Below are 21,472 nucleotides of genomic sequence, written 5' to 3'. Positions count from 1 at the left end.
TAAAGTGGCCCTATTATGCTTTTCCACTTTTTCCCTCTTCTTTAGTTTGTTATATATATTTTTGTACATGTAAAAGGTCCATAGAGTGTAAAACCTGAAGTCCTCGCCTAAAAGGAGTTACGCTCCGCCCAGAAGCTCCTGAGCTCCTGAAACGTCTCGATTGAATTCTCTCCTTCACTTCCGTAACTTTATGAGGTCATAATGTTACAGAAGTGACGTAAAACTCCTTCTGGCTAGTTTGGCCCTCAGACAACTAAAGAGAGGGATGGAGCTGAAGCTCTGGAGGAAGAGTTTTTTGAAATGTGAAACGTTGACCAATCACAACAGAGCGGGCTAGCTGACCAATCAGAGCAGACTTTGCTTTCTGGAGGGAGGAGCCAGTACTGCAACGGAGCATTTCAGAGAGAGGGTGAGAAGAGGTGCTCCAGGACAGCTCATAAACAAGGCGGATTATGAGCATTAACGCATGTAAACATGTTGTAACTGTAACTGGAGATAAAAATATGCACCTGGAGAATAGCATAATAGGGCCTGTTTATTTTGTAGTAGATTGATTAGATATTTTTGTAGATGTTTAAAGAAATAACATTTTAAATTTTCTCTCCTGTCCACAGGAATCAGAAAAGTGGACAAAGCACTCAACGGAAATCCAAACCTGTCGCACCCAGGTCCTCCTCCTCGTTTACCCGTCCGTCTGCCGGCCCGTCCGGCAGCCCTCGGATGCCCCTGCGAGTCCTGTTTGGTACCCGACGCAGCCTTAGCTCCAACCACTGCAGGACTGACAGCCCCTCCCCTCAGAGAGCGTGTCCGTCCAGGCAGCCCCTCTCGGTTCGAACCCCGACCGTCCCCGTGCTACCGCCCAGGACTACGTCGACCATGCGGCGCAGCGCCTCGCAGGAAGCCACCGCCCAGACCTCCTCCTCCGGCGCCGCGCCCACCAGGACCAGGCCCAAACCAGCCGGCGCGGCCAAGGGGAAGCCGAACTCCAAGGAGAAGGCGGTGCCCGCTAGATAATACAAAGAGACTCATAAGCTGAGACATGTTTGTGTATAATCAGTCTTCGGACAAGCTACGCCTCAAAGGTTCTCACCATGACTCCATATTAGACTGTGATCTTACAATCACCTCCTTCAATTCATTTAATGTACACAGACTTCTTATTATTTATTTTCCAAGGACAGCTTGCTGAACTATCTTCATGGGCTTCCAGTAATCTTGACTGACAGTCGTACAGGAGCGTTGCTGCCATGGTGCTACGGATACGTCTGCTGCTCCCCTTGTCCAAAACCCCCAATTTTAAACTGGTTTCTGGAGCTGAGAAAATCACGGCCTCCAACACGACCAGTTTCAGAAACTCTCACCTCACACAGTACTCCCAGCTTGTCCACAGCTATGCTACTCCTCTAGTGACAGTACCCTGCTTGGTTGCATGGTGACGTATATCACAAATAACATTGAATCTGTAGAAGGGAAGAAAAAAAAACACGTACAAAAATCTGTACCTTTAAATTATTTGACATAGTTCTCCTCTTCCTATTGGGATAAACAGGCAAAAAAGAAGGACCAAATTGGACTGGTTTGAATGCCCGAATAATGTTAATATGATAATGGATTCCTAACTATATCCTGTACTCATTATAGGCTTGGATTAAAAGAAGAGCTGGATGTGAACAATAAAAATAAATCGCTTGGACGCTCGCCTCCTCCTCCTCATGGTGTGACAATGGGCATGCTTTAATCATTCTATTTTCTGGGTGTTTTTATTTTTCTTTATGCTCTGAATTGTATATAATAGAATCATTTCCCATAAAAGACATCTTTATTTTTTATCTTGCCAAGCAAAGTCTTTAATCTTTCTGTTCCGATGTGTTGGCGCTACACCTGTTTTTTTTAAACGCATGAGAAAAAACAGGGTTAACCATGAGAGGACATTATACCTGCTTGGATTCTGCTGACAGTGCAAAGGTTCGCTGGTCGTTGGAGCCCATGTTGTGTGTTTTGTAGGGGGGTCGATGGGCACTGAGCTGTGAAGTAAAGTCTTGGTCATGTGGACGGGCGTCTTGTCATTCTTTTCCCACTGGTTTCCAGTAAACCCAGGGGATCTGGTCCATCTCAACTTGCCACTGTCGTCAGGTGAGTGCAAACACAAGTTCAAATTTTGATTGGACCCAACAGGACGACATATACAACCATAGCTACCCTTTTTAATAAACACTCAACAAAGAACAACATTTGGTGCCTGTAAAAACTTTCTACTGGGCCCCGAAAAAAGGAAATTATTTTCATGTTACCTGGCAATAAGTTTTGCATTCCCTCTGATTCATAGAGAAATCAGCACTGTATTAGTACATAGTTCTTTAGTTTTACAAAATTGCATCAAAGTACATCTAATGTGGCTGTTTTTTACACTGATCAACAGCAAAAGGCCACTTAATTAATATAATCTCAATAAAACTGACACTTTCTTCAACTTCCACTCAGTATCAGAAGTTAGAAGCTCAGACTGTCGAAGGGAAACATGTTAAGCTGCTCGGTGTGACGTTTCTAAGTGGATAAAATACTTGCACTGCATGTTTTATTTTTTCTCATTATTAATTAATCAAGTACTGAAGGATGAGTTTGTCTGCATCATGGACCGCACTGTTCCAGCTCTGAATACATAAGCGTGTTTTATTAAATGGCATAAGTTAAATGAAGGCACTATAGTAGGGTTATTAAGTTCAAGTTTCTGTGCACATTTCAGAAGCCTAACGCTTTAAATACTTTAAAGTTGCACTTATTTAGAAGTTGAACAAGTACATGTGTTAATGTACCTTTTAATGAATATATTCTAATATACATCCTATAATAAAGTGCACTGCTGATATGTTTAAATCAAAGTTACAACTAACGTGATGCTTTCTAAACACTGTTGGAAGTCAGGATGTAAAATTTTAATCAGGTTACACACATGAATAGTGTTATATTAAGTTGACATGAAGTAGTTGTAATTTCAGAAGTATCCACAGTAGATGTCTGCAGTGGTGGAATGTAACTGAGTACATTAACACAAGTACAATTTTAAGTTACTTGTTCTTTACATGGGTTTTTCCATTAAATGCATCTTTATTCTTCTACTGCACTACATGTCAGAGATAAATACTTCACTTTCTTCTCCATTATTTGAAAGCTTTAGTTACTTTGTAGATTTAAATTGTTAATAGAAAATATAAATCAGCTAATAAATGATTTTATATTGGTCAATATTAAGCTACCCAGCAGTATATACAGTTACTGACACTAGCTCCACCTTTTAACCAGCTGCAACAAATTAATTACACCTAACATTAATGCATCAATAATTATAATCCAGAAAGTTTTTTTCTGAAATTAGCCATTTTGCATTATGAGTGCTTTTACTTTTGGTATGGAAGGCCCTGTACTTTTACTTAATTAATATTTTAAATGTAGAATTACTTCTAACAGTGTATTTTTACACTGACTGCAATACTCTGACGTGATAAAGATCCCATATCAGCAGCCTTAACCTCAGGTCTGCTGGGTATTTTATTAAATCACTATTTTGTAACATTATCGGTCCTAAGTAGGAAATAATATTATAGCAATATTTGTCAAATATATCAGTCTATAGATACAGTACCAGTCAAAAGTTTGGACACACCTTCTCATTCAATGTCTACATTGTAGATTAATATTGAAGACATCCAAACTATGAAGGAACACATATGGAATGATGTGGTAAACAAACAAATGCTCAACAAACCAGAATATGTTTTATATTTTAGATTCTTCAAAGTAGTTGAATGAGAAGGTGTGTCCAAACTTTTGACTGGTACTGTATATATATATATATATATATATATATATATATATATATATATATATATATATATATATATAATAATAATAATTATTACAATTATTGTTATTATCAGTATTATTACTATTAGTAGTAGCAGTAAACAGCAGTAGTATTAGTAGTAGATGTAGTTCTTCCGCTCATCCACCAGGGGGTGATGATGAGACCGGAAACTGTAAAGAATAAAGCGGAAATGACGCAGGTTCCAAGATGGCGGCGCCCGTGGTGTTATGTTGTTTAGAAAGTTTCCCTTCACACCTGAGTCCTCTGGATGTTTTGATTCTTCAAACTCAACTGGACTCGGTTTTCCAGAATGACAACGACCCGCCGACCGCCCTCTTCACCCCGCAGCGGCCTCACGGCTCCGGACGGCCGGGCCTTTTACTGCGCGTCCACCCGACCACCGAGGAGGAGATCTCGGGCTGCGGAGGAGGAAACTCCCCCAGAGCCGAGTCCGGGAGCCGGAGCCGGGTCCGGGTGTTCACCAGCCGCTTCTTCCTGCAGCACCACGGAGTCCAGAGCCCCGGCAGCAGCACCGGGACCCTCCGGGCTCTGGAGCCGGTCCCCCTGGAGAGAGTGGTGCTGGGAGCCCGCAGCAGGCAGAGCCTCCTCTGGGCCGCAGCAGAGCAGTTCACCGGCGGGCTGCTGGAGCTCTGCCGCCCGGGACAGTGGCTGCTGGCCCGGCAGGGAGACCCGCTGCTGCTGCCCGGACACCCGCTGCTGGGAGAGGACCCGGGACAGGTGAGACTGTGAGCACAGTAAACACTTTATTAAAACTTCATCAACAAGTCAGTGTACTTCATTATAAAGATATAAAGATATAAAGATAAACCCTTGATGAATACAGTAAAACTTTATTAAAACTTCATCAACAAGTCAGTAAAGATAAACCCTTGATGAATACTTTACTTTATTAAAATTCATTATAAAGATATAAAGAGTAAACACTTTATTACTTCATTAAGATATAAAGATAAACCCTTGATGAATACAGTAAAAACTTTATTAAAACTTCATTATAAAGATATAAAGATAAACCCTTGATGAATACAGTAAAAACTTTATTAAAACTTCATTATAAAGATATAAAGATAAACCCTTGATGAATACAGTAAACACTTTATTAAAACTTCATCAACAAGTCAGTATCTTTACTTCATTATAAAGATATAAAGAATAACCCTTGATGAATACAGTAAAAACTTTATTAAAACTTCATTATAAAGATAAACCCTTGATGAATACAGTAAAAACTTTATTAAAACTTCATCAACAAGTCAGTATCTTTACTTCATTATAAAGATATAAAGATAAACCTTTGATGAATACAGTAAAAACTTTATTAAAACTTCATCAACAAGTCAGTATCTTTACTTCATTATAAAGATATAAAGATATAAAGATAAACCCTTGATGAACACAGTAAAAACTTTATTAAAACTTCATCAACAAGTCAGTATCTTTACTTCATTATAAAGATATAAAGATATAAAGATAAACCCTTGATGAACACAGTAAACACTTTATTAATACTTCATTATAAAGATATAAAGATAAACCCTTGATGAATACAGTAAACACTTTATTAAAAGTTCATCAACAAGTCAGTATCTTTACTTCATTATACAGATATAAAGATATAAAGATATAAAGATAAACCCTTGATGAATACAGTAAAAACTTTATTAAAACTTCATCAACAAGTCAGTATCTTTACTTCATTATACAGATATAAAGATATAAAGATATAAAGATAAACCCTTGATGAATACAGTAAACACTTTATTAAAACTTCATTATAAAGATATAAAGATAAACCCTTGATGAACACAGTAAACACTTTATTAATACTTCATTATAAAGATATAAAGATAAACCCTTGATGAACACAGTAAACACTTTATTAAAACTTCATCAACAAGTCAGTATCTTTACTTCATCAGCTGATTGTTTCTGAATATAAGATAAATTAAAATAAGATAATCCTTAGAGGATAGTGCAAACAAGAGATCAAATATAAGTATTATAAATAAGCAAATGAGCAATACAAAAACCCAGTAAAAAACAGTAAAGAACAGTAAAGAATCCACAGTAACTGAAATATTATATATACAGACAGAAACTATTATAACTATTGTATTGCACAGTGTATTAGTGTCATGTGGTCTACTGGGACAACCTGATATTATAAGTTTGATTCTTGCAAACTGAGACAAACCTTTAAAACAGAGCAGCTTTTGATGGAAACTTAAAATACAAAAAATTATAAACGTAATCAGTTTGCATTCTTATCACGAGAACATCACATAATTCCTCCATTATTTCTGAATTTAATGATAAATGTCCACAGTGTAAAAGAAAAAAAGGAAACTTCAACCTGTACTCTGCTATATTAGTTGCATAAAAGTTCTGTAAATGTAGACAATATGCAATATTATATCATGGGACACACATGTGTATGCTCATGCATCACAATTAAAAAAGTCTTAACTCTTTAATCTGTCACTTTCAGATATTTCACCAACTTTAAAAGTACATATATTTAGTTTCAAGTTGTATTAATCCATTTATTTGAAAACTTGTATTTCATCCTGAGAACAGAACAGCCGGTTTGATGTTTCCTCTCATTCGTGTGTCTTCAGGTGCAGCAGCATCTGATGGAGCTGCTCGTGTTGGAGTGCAGTCCAGTAACACAGGGCCGGATCACCGCAGACACCTCTCTGGTTCTGACAGACTGCCTGGACTCTGTTGACCCCCCAGTCGCCCCCCCAGCCTGCAGACCGCTCAGACTGTGCGTGTCAGACTTTGCTCACTACGCCGACGGTCTCGGAGGTGGGCGTTCTCTTCTCGACAACAGGAAGCTGCTGGGCTCGGGGTTCTCTGGCGTCCTGCAGGCGCTGGAGTGCAGGCTGGACGTCCGGGTGGTGGACACCCAGCGATGGCTCGGGGTCAAAGGTCAGCAGGGAGCCGCTGTGGACGTGGACAGCTGTGTGTTTGTGAGCAAACAGCTGCTGCTCCGTCTGGGGCTGTTCAACCAGGAGTGGGTGAAGCTGTCGAGGCCAGGCGGATCTTCCAGACCTCCTGGGGGTCAGGCTGAGGTCAAGGGGGGCGCCTGCAGACAGCGGCTGGTTTCTGTGCTGGTTGTGGATCTAGCAAAGAGTCCAGACCTGCAGAACCACGAGGAAGTCGGTTTCATATCAGCAACACTGTGGTTCAACATGACTGAAGGAGACGTGATCCCTGTGAACGGCTGCACGCTGAGGATGAAGGTGCTTCAACACAACACACACACAAATAACACAGTAGTGGAGGACAACCTGTGGGTGGGGACCCCCCGAGAGGGTCGTGAGGGGAATCTAAGGGGGTCACAATATGATTACCAGGGTAGGAAGTAAGAAAAAATAACAATTTTCTCCACAAAATTACATTTTATTTTGTTTTCTTTAATCTGACAAGAAAATAAAGGTCAGGTCAAAAAGCATTGAGGGTAGAATTAGTTTTATAAATTTATCATTGATAAATTTTGTGAAATGTCCATATCCTCGGTTTTATTTCCATCAGTACAACAATATATAATTATTCTTCTTCATGCTACCATAAGGGAAAATATTACCTGCTCATTTTTCACATTGAAAGCCAAGACCAGAATACTTTTAATTTGAAAAGTAGGCTGAAAATTGACATAATAAAACTGCAAAATGGTATCATGATTAGTGGATAATAATTAGTTGTTTCTTTGCTGACCTGCTGTGTCCGATCATCCTGATCTCTTGTTGTCTCAGAGGTGGAGACCATCCTCTGGCGGTCATCACTCCGACAGTTTCTGTCGCTCTTCTTCTCCAGTGGTCGCCACTGAGCTTCACATCCAGCCGGTCACGTCTCCGCTGTACAACAACCTCAGTTGCTACGACAACCTGCTGTCTGAACACTTCAGTACGTCCAGGTCAGCCTGAGTCACACTGCCTACTAACTGCATGTAGTGTTATTTAGTTTATACTAAATAATGATGCTTATTGTATGCTGCTTTTGCATTTTACCGCATTACTGAAATTTATCGCCCAAAGAAAAACAGACTCAATATTTAGAGCTCAGTTGCACTGGTAAAAAAAATAAATAATAATAATTCAAATGTTAATAATACATTTAGTGTCTTTAATTATACCGTTTTTATCTCTGTTAAAATTAACATTATTAAAGTAAGGAAGAAAAACATATAACAGCTGATTACAAACTATACAACGGTAATGAGTGTGTTTGTATACATGTATATATATATAGTGACACTCCCAGTCTAACCAGTTACTCCTCGCTCTCCGTGCAGACTGGTTTCAGAAGGAGACATCTTGACAGTTCCAGCTGTAAACCATCCAGACCTGCTGGAGAACAATTCAGAGGGAATCCACAGGTACAACACATCCGTCCACCAACGTTATGTCAGCGTTTGTTCATCTGCCTGCTGAAGTCTGTTGAGGACATGCATGTGATTTTATATAATATATATACATATAAAAAAGGTTGATTTGTAGAGATCACACAATAACGATTTTATGATGATTATTGAACAAATACATCCAGATATGTTTCTTATTCTGTTATTCTGAGTGAATGAAGCCATGTCTTGATAACTGTCCTAAATATAAAAAAAATACAAGAGATAATAGAGTCAAACCTGTAATGAATAAAGTGTAAATTATTTTTAATTCTCTGTGACCTTTGACCTCTGCCAGGTGTCCAGTGCTGTACTTTAAGGTGCAGAAGGTGTGTCCGTCTTTAGAGAAAGAACAACCAGCAGAAGAAGAAGAAGAAGAGGAAGGAGGAGCTCACCTGGCTGACAGACTGCACACCTCACTCTACATGGTAACATTTGACCTCTGACCTTTATCAGTTTGTATCAGAGTGTGTATCTCTGGCAGCTGACTCCCTGGGTGTATATGTGTGTGTGTGTGTTCCCAGCGAGCGTCGACCAGCGGCCCCGTCCCCTGCCTCTCTGTGGAGGGTTGGTCTCTGTGGAGCAGCCTGTCTCCTCCGGGCCTCGTCCAGACCGTGGAGCTCCTCAGCAGCATCATCCTCCCTCACCTGCACCACAGGTAACCCACCTGTCTGCTGGCGTACTCTGACAGGAAGTGTGATGGAGAGAAGCATGATGGGACGTGTGGTCATGTGATCAGTGAAGGCAGTGTTTTTGTGTGGTTGTAGCAGCTCTTTGTCTGGCTGCACCGTCCTCCTGCACGGCCCTACAGGAAGTGGTAAAATGACGGTGGTCAGCGCGGCGAGTCGCAGATTAAACCTCCACCTGCTGAAGGTACGACTTCTTCTTCTTCTTCTTCTGCTTCTTCTTCTGCTTCTTCTTCTGCTTCTTTTGTTTTTCTTATATTCTTCTTCTTCTTCTTCTTCTTCTTCTTCTTCTTCTTCTTCTTCTTCTTCTTCTTCTTCTTCTTCTTCTTCTTCTTCTCTGCTTCTTCTTCTTCTTCTACTTTGCGACTTCTTTTTCTTCTTGTTCCTCTGCTTCTTCTGCTTCTTTTGTTTTTTCTTATGTTCTGCTTCTTCTTCTTCTTCCTCTTCTTCTTCTTTCTTCTTTTCTTCTTCTTCTTCTTCTTTCTTTCTTCTTCTTCTTCCGCTGCTGCTTCTTCTTCTTCTACTTTTTGACTTCTTGTTCTTGTTCTTGTTCTTCTTCTTTCTTCTTCTTCTTCTTCTTCTTCTTCTTCTTCTGCTTCTTCTTCTGCTTCTTGTTCCTCTTCTTCTTCTGCGTCTGCCTTTCGGCCATTCCTTCGCGTCTTCTTCTTCCTTTGAACCTCCACCTGCCGAAGGTATGAGGGCTGGAGTGGGAAGGGAAATACCTGTTGATCATTGCTGCCCTACGAGATCCAAACAAAGCGTTTTGCAAAGTCTGCAGGAAAGAATACTTTTATTATTATCGTTATTACTACTGCTGTTGACACTGATTGTAATTATTGGCCACGCCCATAATAGCCACGTGACCACTCCCACCCCCAACTCCAATATCCCAAATTTCATTTGAGAAGTTACACTTGTTTTGCTGCTGTTCCATGTTGTTACAGAGACATTTCCTGTTGTCACCTGTGTGCAGGTGGACTGTGTGAGTGTGTGCGCCGACACTCCTGCAGCCTCGGAGGTGAAGCTGACCTCGGTGTTCCAGAAGGCCGAGGCCCTGCAGCCCTGCGTCCTGCTGCTCAGGAACCTGCAGCTCCTGCTCAGGTCTCGAGGCGACGCCAAGGAGGACGGCCGAGTCCAGGCCGCGCTCTGCCAGCTGCTCCACAGCGCCCCCACCAGGTCACTGACCGCCTTTAACCCTCATATAGCTGTAACACTGATCTGCTGCAGAAGGAGAATGTTTGGTAGCTGCAAAATACACGATTTGTGGACAGTCCTGGCTAACTGTGTGTTGACATTTTTTGTGTTTGGCCCTTTCCTGTCACCTGCTTTTTGTTTTTAACTTTATTTAATGTTTGATATTTATTTTGAGAATCGCAGAGGCTGATAGAGCAGCACATTAATGAGGGTTATGGTGTCACAATCACATGTTAAACTGTCACATTTGGAGGGAATGTTGATGGGAGGTGTCCACATACTTTTGTCCAAAAACAGGCAACATATAAAATATATTTAAAGTTCATTATTGGTTTGAATTTAAGTGAAATTAAGGCTGTGAATGAAACGTAACATGGTTGTTGTTGTTGTTGTGTTTCAGTGTGGTGGTGGTGGCGACGGTCCACAAACCTCGGGAGCTGTCCGCAGGTGTCATGGTGGCGTTTATCCACCAGGTGGAATTAGAGAGTCCCACCGAGGAGCAGCGGTGCTCCATGCTGGTCAGCCTGAGCCATGACCTTCACCTGGGGAGAGACGTCAACCTGGAGAGGCTCTCCAAACTCACTGCGGTACGTCACAGGACCCAGACCAGTATGGACCAGTACAGACCAGTCACAGAGCCTAAGCTAGAGAATAACTGCATCAGTTGGCATCAGTGTCCTTTTACCGTTGAAATCTTGATGATTTGTGCGAGTATTTGAGCTTAAGGAGTAAATCAATCAGTCAAGACTTTAAGGATGCTTCCACATCCATAATTAGTTTTGAATTGGTCGTATACATACATTTAGGATAACTTGCATGCTTTCAATCAATCTCCTTAGTGTGTGTGAAGAAATCAATAGTTTCTGGACCATTGGAGCAACATCTTGGCGGTAGCCTCCAAAAAGCTAAATAACAACAAAATAAGGCTACTGTTTCATAGGCAAAATCAAATAATATATTTATGAATCAGAGCAATCAATCAAGCTTGCAAAGAAACCGTGTCTGTCTATCGATCTCCGTTCTCTTTCAGTAATCCGCACACACAAACAAACATCTTAGCAATTCTTAGTAGGGGAAACCCGTTTGGAGCAGAGAGTAATGTTCGGATAATAATATAATAAAATTATATTAATAATAATAAAAAATATTCATGCTGAATCCAACAGGTCCCAAACTTCAGCTTCTTCATGTCTGTTTATTACTGTCCCTTCAAAAACCAGTTAATAGGCGCTTTACTGGGAGCATTAAATCCCCTTGACACAAATTTGTGTTTTCTGATATTTGATTATATAAATGAAATTGACTTGACCTCTTAATTTTGGATTGAGAATGGGATTACCGTTTGAGAAGAAGTGTGTTTTTTTGTGAAAAACCTGACAATGAGAGTGTTCATTAATGATTCCTCCTCATCCTCCTCCTCTTCCTCCTCAGGGGTTCGTGTTGGGGGATCTGAGTGCTCTGCTGGTTGAGGCTGGTCGAGCCGCCTGCAGGAGGCTGATCCACACCTGGTGAGACTAAAGATAAAAGGTCGTAGTGATAAAATGAAGGCTGTGAATTATCCTGTTTTTTTCTTGGTGGTCTAACTTCTGCAGAGCATCGTTAACAGTCAAATTGTTCTTTCAAAGAGTTCAGAGCAGAAACTTGATTTTGAAACATGTGGTGGTTGGTAGATTTACAGAATGTAACTCCTGTTAATAGGAACGTTATCATAATGTGTATGACAGGCAGTCAAACAGTTAGAGTCCTCTCGTGTGTTTATTCATGTGTGTGTTGGTGTGTATTTGTGCAGTGGTGGCCGGCAGGAGGAGGACCTGTGCTCCAGTGGAGTGACCATCCTGAACCAGGACTTCAGCTCCGCCCTGAAGACCCTGCAGGACGCCCAGTCCACGGCCATCGGAGCCCCCAAGGTGAGGACCCAACAAGCTTCTACAACTGTTAACTGTTTATGTGATGTATTCTGCCCTCTAGTGACCAAAACAAGAACTACTGCAATCCGAGCCTGCATGTTTAATATATATAGTTCACTGATAAAACCCCTTTTTAACATTTCTGAGGATTTTACAAAGAAAGTTTTAAATGCTTTAGAAACTGGAGGTCTTTAAAATCTACATTTGAGTACAAATTCTGCGTCAAAATCAAATTGTTTACAGGATATTCCAGCTTTTCTTGTATGCATTTAATACTTCTCTTATTTCTTTACAAGTCTTGTAACAGGACAATAAAATAGTTCATAAATATAACATATGAGTTTACAGTTAATTGCGATTCCTACTCGCTATTGTTGCGTTTGGTTTATGGGTTTAATTTCTATGTGCATGTTTGACAGATCGCGCTCCATCTGTGGAGACACGCGACTAAAAAACAAAGCATAAGATGCTGCTGGTGTTTGTTGCCTTGGTAACTCTGACTCTGCTGCTGGTTGAACTCTCTATTTCTTGTGAACAGATCCCAGATGTGCGTTGGGAGGACGTTGGAGGTCTGCAGCAGGTGAAGAAAGAGATCCTGGACACAGTTCAGCTTCCTCTGCAGCGTCCAGAGCTCCTGTCTCTGGGTCTGAGCCGGACCGGAGTCCTGCTGTACGGACCGCCGGGAACAGGGAAAACTCTGCTGGCCAAAGCTGTGGCGACGGAGTGCTCCATGACCTTCCTCAGGTAGGAACACCTTCACCTTCCTCAGGTAGGAACATTCAGGGTTTGAAATGCAGGGAGATATGTGGAGTTTGGCTCTCCTGAAAGAGAGACCTCTAAAGAATCGTAGTTTTTGTTGCCACTGTTTTTTCTCAGCAGAGAGCAATTTTAAAAATGTTGCAACTGTGAATTATGTTTCTGTTTCTTTGTGTTCTCAGAGTTGATATTCTCTGCATGAATTGAAATGTATTGATAGTATTTTTCATAGTATAGTAACCTGGGATTTTGGCTGATTGCAGATAAAAAGCTCTGTGGCAAACAAACGTTTATGATAATTACATGTTTTGTTCAGCAAAATAAAAATGAACACCACTTTTATGATTTTTGAAGTGGGAATGCAACTTCAGAGTCACCATCCCTAAACTCAAGGCGGACTAGTGTTCAGCGTGATGACATTAAATGACCCTGACGACCTTTGTAGTCTCATTAAGCAACTTAGCAACCGCCTTTTTAAAAAGCTTCCAAGCTTCAAAATTCCAGAGAGGCTTATTTACTGGGGGTATTTTATGTCGTAAACCTTAAAACCTTATCTTGTGTATCCACACACCTGATTTCCGGCATCTAACCAAAAACCCATAAAAAAAATAAAATAATCGACTTCGAGAAAAGGGAACTGAAAGTGCATAAATTATAACTAATTTACAGGGTTTATGACTAATCCCTGCAGCACTTTATGTGGTTTGGTAACCGGTCTGGGATTGAAGCAACCACCAAAATTGTAAGGCAGGCATCCAAAAAATAACAAAGAACAATGAGCCACACCTGGTACAGATGTGTGATGTGAGGTGCAAGACCAGAACACAAGCCTTTATCTCCAATAACACTCATCCAGGTCGTCACTTATTCTCACTGCTACAGGCAAGAGGATTGTTTTAAAGACAGCTTTCATCCTTCAGCAGTAAGACTTTTTAACAGTGTGCAGGGCAGCAGGTCAAAACCAACCCACTGTGGGGATGGGAATTGTTTACTGTGTATACGTTGTACATGTTGACTGGAGAGCAGCCAGAGAACAAGTTGCTCAAAATGCTCCGCTGACATTTTATCGTTCGTGACTTTAAACTCCTTGAACCTGTTTGTGTGTTTCAGCGTCAAAGGCCCAGAGCTCATCAACATGTACGTGGGTCAGAGTGAAGAGAACATCAGAGAAGGTCTGTTTCACCCTTAAAGGATCATTCTGGTGTATTTCAACTTGTACTCATCATGTTAATATCTGAGATCAGTGAACATGTGTGGTGTTTGCTGTGTTCAGTGTTCTGCAGAGCGCGCTCAGCAGCTCCGTGCGTCGTCTTCTTCGATGAGCTGGACTCTCTGGCTCCCAGCAGGGGGCGCAGTGGGGACTCTGGAGGGGTGATGGACAGGTGAGTGTTTACCTGCACAGATTATGTGAGTAGGCTCTAGCTGTCTGGATGAACTTTAGGCTTTAATATCCTTTACTACTTAGTACATCAATGGCAATGAGTTGGAGCAAGTTACCAGTTTTAAGTTCTAAGTTGGAATCAGAATCAAAAACAACCTGACATGGTCATCAAACATCTTCATTCAGGTGAAAAAGGCTCATAACCGGCTGTATTTCTTAAGAAAACTAAAGAAGGCGAAATTCCTGAGCCAAGTTCTTGTTAACTTTTACAGACTGGAAAGATAACGAATTGTCATGGTGAAAAATAGGGCACTGCAGGGGGTGATTCAAACCACCAAGCACCTCGTTTATACCCATCTATCAGTGATATTGGTGACAAGAGGTGCCTGCGCATGTAGCAAAATAGGACTACAAACTACATTTTATTGCGCAACCCTGTTGTTTTTTTACGATGATAATGAATGAATCTTGTAACCTTTTATTTGTTGCTTTTTGTTCAGATAAATGTCGCTTTCTATTTTATTTAATTTCAGTTTCTTTTATTGTCAAGCCCTCTGTGACAGTATCGTCAATAAAGTTTTAATTTGAATCTGTCCGCACAGAGTCGTATCTCAGCTGCTGGCCGAGCTCGACGCTCTGCAATCTGCTGTCGGGGTTTTTGTGATCGGAGCCACGAACCGTCCGGACCTGCTGGACCAATCACTGCTGAGGCCCGGCAGGTCAGAGGTCACACGCACACACACACACACACACACACATTCCTGTATCACTGCTATCATATCATACAATACTATGTATTGCTTTTACAGTTTTAAAAAAATCCTTTAATCTGTGTGCAATATTTAATGTGGCTCAGCAATTTTTAGTCTCTCCTGATGTAAATTTTTTTATATTTTTACTGTTAATGCACGTTTCCATAAACCTCAGAATTAAACTTTTTGTTTTCCACATTAATGAGACAATACTCTTGTTGAACCGAGACGCATCATCTGTCATATTTGATCATATTTTACCCACGAAGACTAATTATAAACACATAATAGATGTGTCTCTTTGATCCACATCTGTAAATGTTAACCTGGCTCCTGGTCTCTTGTGGATTTTGTGTCCTCTTCAGGTTTGATAAACTGGTCTACGTTGGAATCAACGAGGACCGAGCCTCTCAACTGCAGGTTCTCCAGGCAATCCTCAGAAAGTAAGAACAATAAATGAAATCTACAGTTATAGTGAAGTTATACTTTCAGAATCTACGAGTACATCAGCACTCTGATTCTGAACACGGGATGTTTGAGTGTGTTTTTGTATCCTAAATGTAAATAAATGTTGTTTTCAGGTTCCAGTTGGACTCCTCTGTGGACCTGCAGCAGGTGGTGGATAGCTGCCCCGCTCACATGACCGGCGCCGACCTGTACGCTCTCTGTTCAGACGCTATGACGGCCGCCATCAAGAGGAAGATCTCTCTCATCGACGCCGGTAGGGGAAACACAAACACCGCCTCCAACAGAAAGTAGACTTCTCACTTGATTTATTCCCTCAGTAAACATTGTGAAGATGAGTTTATGGTCTCGATCTCTAGTTTCAAGTCTTCTTCAATACAGCATGATGTTCATTTAGTGAATGATGGTCCATTTAGAGTCAAACAGACCATAAAGCAGAGTATGCTTTTTTTTTTTTTTTTTTTGCAGCTTAGTTTCCTCCTTTCAGTATTTGTTGACGTGTTTTATTGAAAAATAGTCGCTAACAAGGCTCCATCTCTCTCTCTCTCTCTCCCTCTGTCTGTCTGTCTGTCTGTCTGTCTGTCTGTCTGTCTGTCTGTCTGTCTCCCTCCCTATGTCTGTCTCCCTCTATCTATCTGTCTGTCTGTCTGTCTGTCTGTCTGTCTGTCTGTCTGTCTGTCTGTCTGTCTGTCTGTCTCCATCTCCTTCTGTCTGTCTCTCTCTCCCTCCCTCTCTCTCTCTGTCTCTCTCAGGTCTGGACTCAGAGGACTCTCCTGTCCTTGTCTCCGTTGAGGATTTCTCTTCAGCGTTGGAAAGCTTCAAGCCGTCCGTTTCAGAGAAGGAGCTGCTGAGATACAAAAACATTCAACAGAAACTCACCGCTAAGTAGAAACTAAAGTTGTTGATATGTTAACTCTCCAACATAAGGACTCAGATAAAAGTCTAATTTGAAGTAAAATCCCATGTGAAAAATCAACCTTGTAAAATAATGTAAATGATGTAAACTAAAACTTAATTTATTAAAATTGTGAAATGTAATTAATAAATACAGATGTTAACTTTGAGTTATGAAACTGGAAGTGAGATTTGTTTTCTGACCAATCAGGTGAAGAGTTTCTTCACACACAACAACCTTGTTAAGAGTAACACTGCTCTATAATATTACTGTAATCATAACCAGAGACCATAAACAAATCCTTTTAAATCTTCAGGCTGACGTTTATAAAAAGTTTCCAGGTGTGAAGAAGGATCAAAATGTTAGGATTAAATGAAAAGTCATAATACTTAAAATATTGATGCTTATTTTATCATTTTTGTCAAAACAAAAACTTAACTAGTAATTTTTTAAAAGTGAAATGGTTCCACTTAATCAAACTGGGCATAGCATAAAGAAGCCGCTATGAGATTCAAACGTACATTTTCATTATCAAACACGTGTAAAGGCTGCTTTCCACATTTCACCGCAGTCACAATCTGTTAGTTTACTATAAATTTGAAGATTTTTCAAAACATGAAATTCAAAATAATTCAGCTATTTTGCAGATGTTGAGTTTTTGCTTTACAAAGTGATGACATTAAGCTGTACACAGCTAGGCATTTTTTATTTATTAATTTTCAAAACATCAGAATCACTTCAACAAATGAAGCAGTAAAGAATATAGGAACCACAAAAGGAGAAATAATCAGCAGTAGAATTAAATGAAACTCAATTTGCCCCCTCTTGTTCATTTTGACACTCAATATAAAGCAAGTAGCCATGACTCAAAACTGCTTTGAGTTTAAATGAATTATGTCGCAGTCGACCATTAAACAAAGCAGACTTACTGAGCAGCTTTGCCAAGAAACAACGTTTGTTCTCATGCTGCTTTTCAGAAGCTAAACTTCTAGCTAGCATGTTAACATGTCAGAATATTAACAGGCTGACTTTTACATTCTGCTTTGAAAACCTTGGAAAATAATTAATAATTTAGTAATACTAGCACAATACACAAAGTGTACTTTAGCCAGCTAGCTGTCATACTACTGCAAAGCTATACAGACAGATTTAGCCCCTTACTCACATTTACTGATGAATTACTATGAATTAATATGACCACACGTCATAAAATAACATTTTATCATACATTCATTCATCATCGTTCCTTATTCATATCCTAGACCTGCAGGTGCTCATTAGCTATAAAGTTATTTTTGTCTAGAAAGCTAACTACTTGGTTAGCTACAGGGCTGTCACTTCGTTGGAAAAATGTAATAATCAATTTGTAATGATCTGTCCAACTTTAAAACTAGATAAATTAATTAGGTATGTTGAGAAAACAAGCTGTGAATAAATACGCCAAGCTATCTGTGAAGTGATGAATTTACACCACAGATGGAAAAAATCTCAGTTAAAAGGATGTTTGCAGAAGGTATAAAATACAACGGCAATAATGTAAGATTGTCATTAGATAAAATATTTAAAATATGTTAATTCTACTTTGTAGTTTTGCATTAAGGTATGAGTCGGTTCAAATTCATTTTTTAAGTGACAGCCCTGCTTAGCTAAGCATCAGTTAACAATTGTTGGGTTTACCTAAAAAAAACATTATCACATTTTAACGTAAACTTAAACAACAATGAACCAACGAAATACAAATGTACAACAACATACACAAACATAACAGCCCGCCAGATGAAAAAAGTTTCGTCAATCATAACATGATAAGTTTGTGTCCTTTATGCCTAAACAAACTTAATTTCTAAAATGTAAAGCATCTCATAATCCCCAGCGTCAGTTTTACATGTTATTATATTTTCAATCTATTATTGTGATTTTTCGACAGAGTAGAAGAAGTCCCAATCTGGTAGTGGAATAATGGGGCAATGACACAGATTTCAGTAGCATTAGCATTTAGCTAACATGCTTTTTGCTAGCACGTGTAAGAACTGACGCTTAGCTAGCTAGCTAGATAGCCGGACCTTGCAGATTTACGGAATATATTTCCAGAACTTGATTTAAACAATGTTTGGAGCAGAACTGTCTTTGCAACGTAGATGGCTAGCTGTTAGAAAGTAAAATCTGAATACACCTCGAGAGTAAAGATACCAGAACCTTCTGAAATGTGTTGGTAGAATTTCAATACATTTTGGCCATTACATAAATCAATACAAATATCACACTTTATATTAAGTCAGTAGTTAACTTTTTGAAATATCACTTTTTACATTGTCATTATGAAGATTTTAAAAATGGCCTGAAATATAGATTCCTGGGATGTTTTAAAAAATGTTTTTGTTTGTTTTAAACGTTAAATGACAGGCGAGAATAACTACAAGAAGTAGAGAACTTAATATAAAGTGTTACCATATTAGAGCATTTTTTTATACTGTCAATTTAATAACCTACAAGTCTCACAGTTAGCTCTCTCGCATAAACTGGCTAACTCTAAAACTCTAAACTGATTCTGTTGTTGGCTTTTGAATAATAACGCTTCAGCTATCAGTGGCATTGAAAGGTATTTTGCTAGAATAACAAAATGAGACTGAAGGCCAAAATAAAACGTGTTTCCATTTTATTTAATCATTAAATTCCACCATATAATGCTTCATATAATTCAAATTCACTTTTAGGCACACATTACGCCCCTGTTCTTCAGTGTAAATCATTATTTAGGTTCACATTGATCTCTGACTTTCTAGTTTCTGAACTAGTGATATATTTTTGTCTCGGGTATTTTTCAACCACCAAAATTCTTAGTGAAATACTAGAAAAGGGGAAGTTTTGGGCTGGATGCCATTTAAATTTGCCTGCATTTTTCCGTAACATAGATGCTTATATATTTTATATGCTGAGGCTCTTTAGAGAATATAAACTATTTGTCTCAGCGAGGTTCAATCTTCTCACACAAAGCTATAATTTCTTCCGACTCTCCATTGTTTGAACCTGCGGTGTACCTACGTTTAGGTACGGACAAATGCAACGGAAATTTTACATTTTGCTCCAAAACGTATCCTACCCACTCTGTGAAAAAAATGTATGTAAACCATTTCATGCAATCCTTATTGAAAACAGTGACCTTAGCAACCTTGTTATTTAAATTTTTATCCATCATAGATTGAATGATGAAATATTTAAGTTTCGTGGTGTATCGTGACGTTTGTATCGTGTGAAAGCGAGCTGCTAAATTTTGATCTGACAGAAAGATGTGAGGCAGCAGTGGGCATCCCGTCAGAGTTTAATGAGCAGCTGGGTTTTGACTCTTCCGAGCCTCTAAACATGAACCTGGAAACCTGAAAGGGTCTAAACTAAGAACACAGAGACAGTTTGTCTTTGTCTAGGAGTGATGTACAAGCCACAGTCATTACAGTCTAATGAGCCAAAGCAGATGTAAGTATTGAAGTTTGAAGAGAGAGGAGGAGGGGATGAAGCTGGTAGTCCAATTCTGGGTGTAATCCGGATTAATCTGGAGGTCTCAATCTCTGTGGTTCGTCCTCTGGCTTCACTTTGTTTTGTGGTTCCTGGATTTTAGTTCGTTGCTGGGGCAAAGATCCAACACACAGGTCCTCTTGTTCTTTGTCTTCCATGTCTAAAGAGCAGATCCTCTCCGTCAGGGACTCAGGTGAAGTGGGGCATCCGGCTGCAGGTTCTGGAACAGAGGTAACGTTGGGGTTTTTGATGGGCCGCGTCACAGTTGGTCTATTCACTGTTTTCTTTGTTCACTTTTACTGAGCAGAGAAAACAAGCAGACAGACAAAAAAAAAAAAGGTTGTACAGTATATTACTCTTTGGGAAATGTTCAGAATTGGATTTTGTGAGAACACAAAGAAATTAAATGTGTTCTCTGAAGCATGGAATAAAAACATCAATGCAGATGAACGGTAATCAAACATTTGTCGCACTCTCTCTCCTGTCGTGATTTACTTAACATGTTTCAGTTTTTGTCCTTTTATGGTCCTAATCATTTGTAAATAAATCAGGAATTTGACAGATCATTCGGTCTGTTTCCACTTTAAAGACATCTAAATACATATTTGACTCTTATTTCGGTTAAAATGAACCATTTAAAAATTGTTAGGGCTGATAAACTATCAAAAACCCATAATGCAACCCTACTATCACCAGTCAACACAATATATTTTCTTGTGAATATATAAGTGTCTCATCCTCAAGACTTTTTCAACCGTATTTTCCAGAATTTTAGTCTGAATGTTGTGTTGACATTTAAACATTTTGCAGATATGACCAGTGTGAACCATAGAAATGCAATATTTTTCGTGGTTGTTTGACTATGTTAAAAAACACAAACTCTGGCTCTCCATAAAGTAACTAACACTGCTCGTTTTAGTTTGAAAACCTCATCTCACTGAGTTTGAAATTTGCCATAAGTCTGTTTAGTTTATACAGAAGTAAGCCCGCTACATTTGTCCATTTTATTTCTATGGTTTAAACACTTTGACAGTAACAGTGTGGTTCGCTTAAAGAAACCTTTTCACATTCATTTTGACCGGTTCATAATTAGAAGTAATCAAGGAGAAACAAAAGAAGAAGACAACAACAAAAATGTCATGTTCCCAGCTCTATCGTAACCCATTTCTTCTTTCTACACGTTTCCACCCTCTCTAACCAGCTCCTGTGTTTTTTTTTGTTGATGGCGGGGGTTCAGCATTCCTCCATGCAACATAAGCCATATTTACCGCTTACGTGGCCTTTGCTACTTTTGTGCGCTTCATCCTTTTCCTCCTCATGAGGGTCACCTGAGGCCTCTTCAACCCTGCGATCAGCAGCAGCAACCTGGGCCGCGACTTGGTGAGCCAGCTTCTCAGTAGCGTCCCCTTGGGAAACCTGCAGGGACAGCAGTAGTCCGTTAAAGCCGGGACGTCCACAGAACCGGCAGGATTTCAATAACCGTTGGTTAATAGTCATTCACTCTTTTTAGTTTATAAAACTGCAAAAATAACATTAAGCCCTTTTAAAAATCTTGTTGTGTGATAAAAAAAACACCAACATTTCAGGCCAATTTTACAATAAAGCATAGAAGTAAATTCCAATTCTACTTAACAAACA

The 21,472-nt window shown here is 39.6% G+C and overlaps 2 protein-coding genes across 3 annotated transcripts in view; both read left to right on the top strand.

The window, feature by feature from the left end:
• ttbk1a (tau tubulin kinase 1a) overlaps nt 1-2,006 on the top strand; it is a 56,101-nt gene extending 54,095 nt beyond the window's left edge. The window contains exon 16 of the mRNA XM_054604061.1: nt 615-2,006. Within this exon, the coding sequence (XP_054460036.1) occupies nt 615-1,014 (400 nt within the window). The 3' untranslated portion in view covers nt 1,015-2,006. The remainder of the gene's footprint in view (nt 1-614) is intronic.
• A 2,007-nt stretch (nt 2,007-4,013) lies between these two features.
• pex6 (peroxisomal biogenesis factor 6) lies at nt 4,014-16,453 on the top strand. Of its 2 annotated transcripts, none has more exons than XM_054604068.1 (18): nt 4,014-4,600; nt 6,502-7,128; nt 7,642-7,802; nt 8,181-8,264; nt 8,587-8,716; nt 8,813-8,946; nt 9,059-9,161; nt 9,948-10,150; nt 10,569-10,755; nt 11,600-11,676; nt 11,958-12,075; nt 12,614-12,819; nt 13,942-14,003; nt 14,105-14,213; nt 14,815-14,931; nt 15,330-15,407; nt 15,546-15,685; nt 16,182-16,453. In XM_054604068.1, exons 1-18 carry the CDS (start codon nt 4,070-4,072, stop codon nt 16,316-16,318), a joined length of 3,204 nt encoding a protein of 1,067 aa, XP_054460043.1. In that variant the 5' UTR covers nt 4,014-4,069; the 3' UTR covers nt 16,319-16,453. The 2 variants fall into 2 exon arrangements, with proteins under 2 accessions (XP_054460043.1, XP_054460041.1); XM_054604066.1 differs by having other exon boundaries at nt 9,056-9,161.
• The last annotated feature ends 5,019 nt before the right edge of the window (nt 16,454-21,472 follow it).

Source organism: Anoplopoma fimbria, chromosome 9 (genome assembly GCF_027596085.1).
Source record: "Anoplopoma fimbria isolate UVic2021 breed Golden Eagle Sablefish chromosome 9, Afim_UVic_2022, whole genome shotgun sequence".
NCBI lineage: Eukaryota > Metazoa > Chordata > Actinopteri > Perciformes > Anoplopomatidae > Anoplopoma > Anoplopoma fimbria.
Note: the sequence above shows the minus strand (reverse complement) of the source record. Positions and strands in the feature narration are given on the sequence as shown.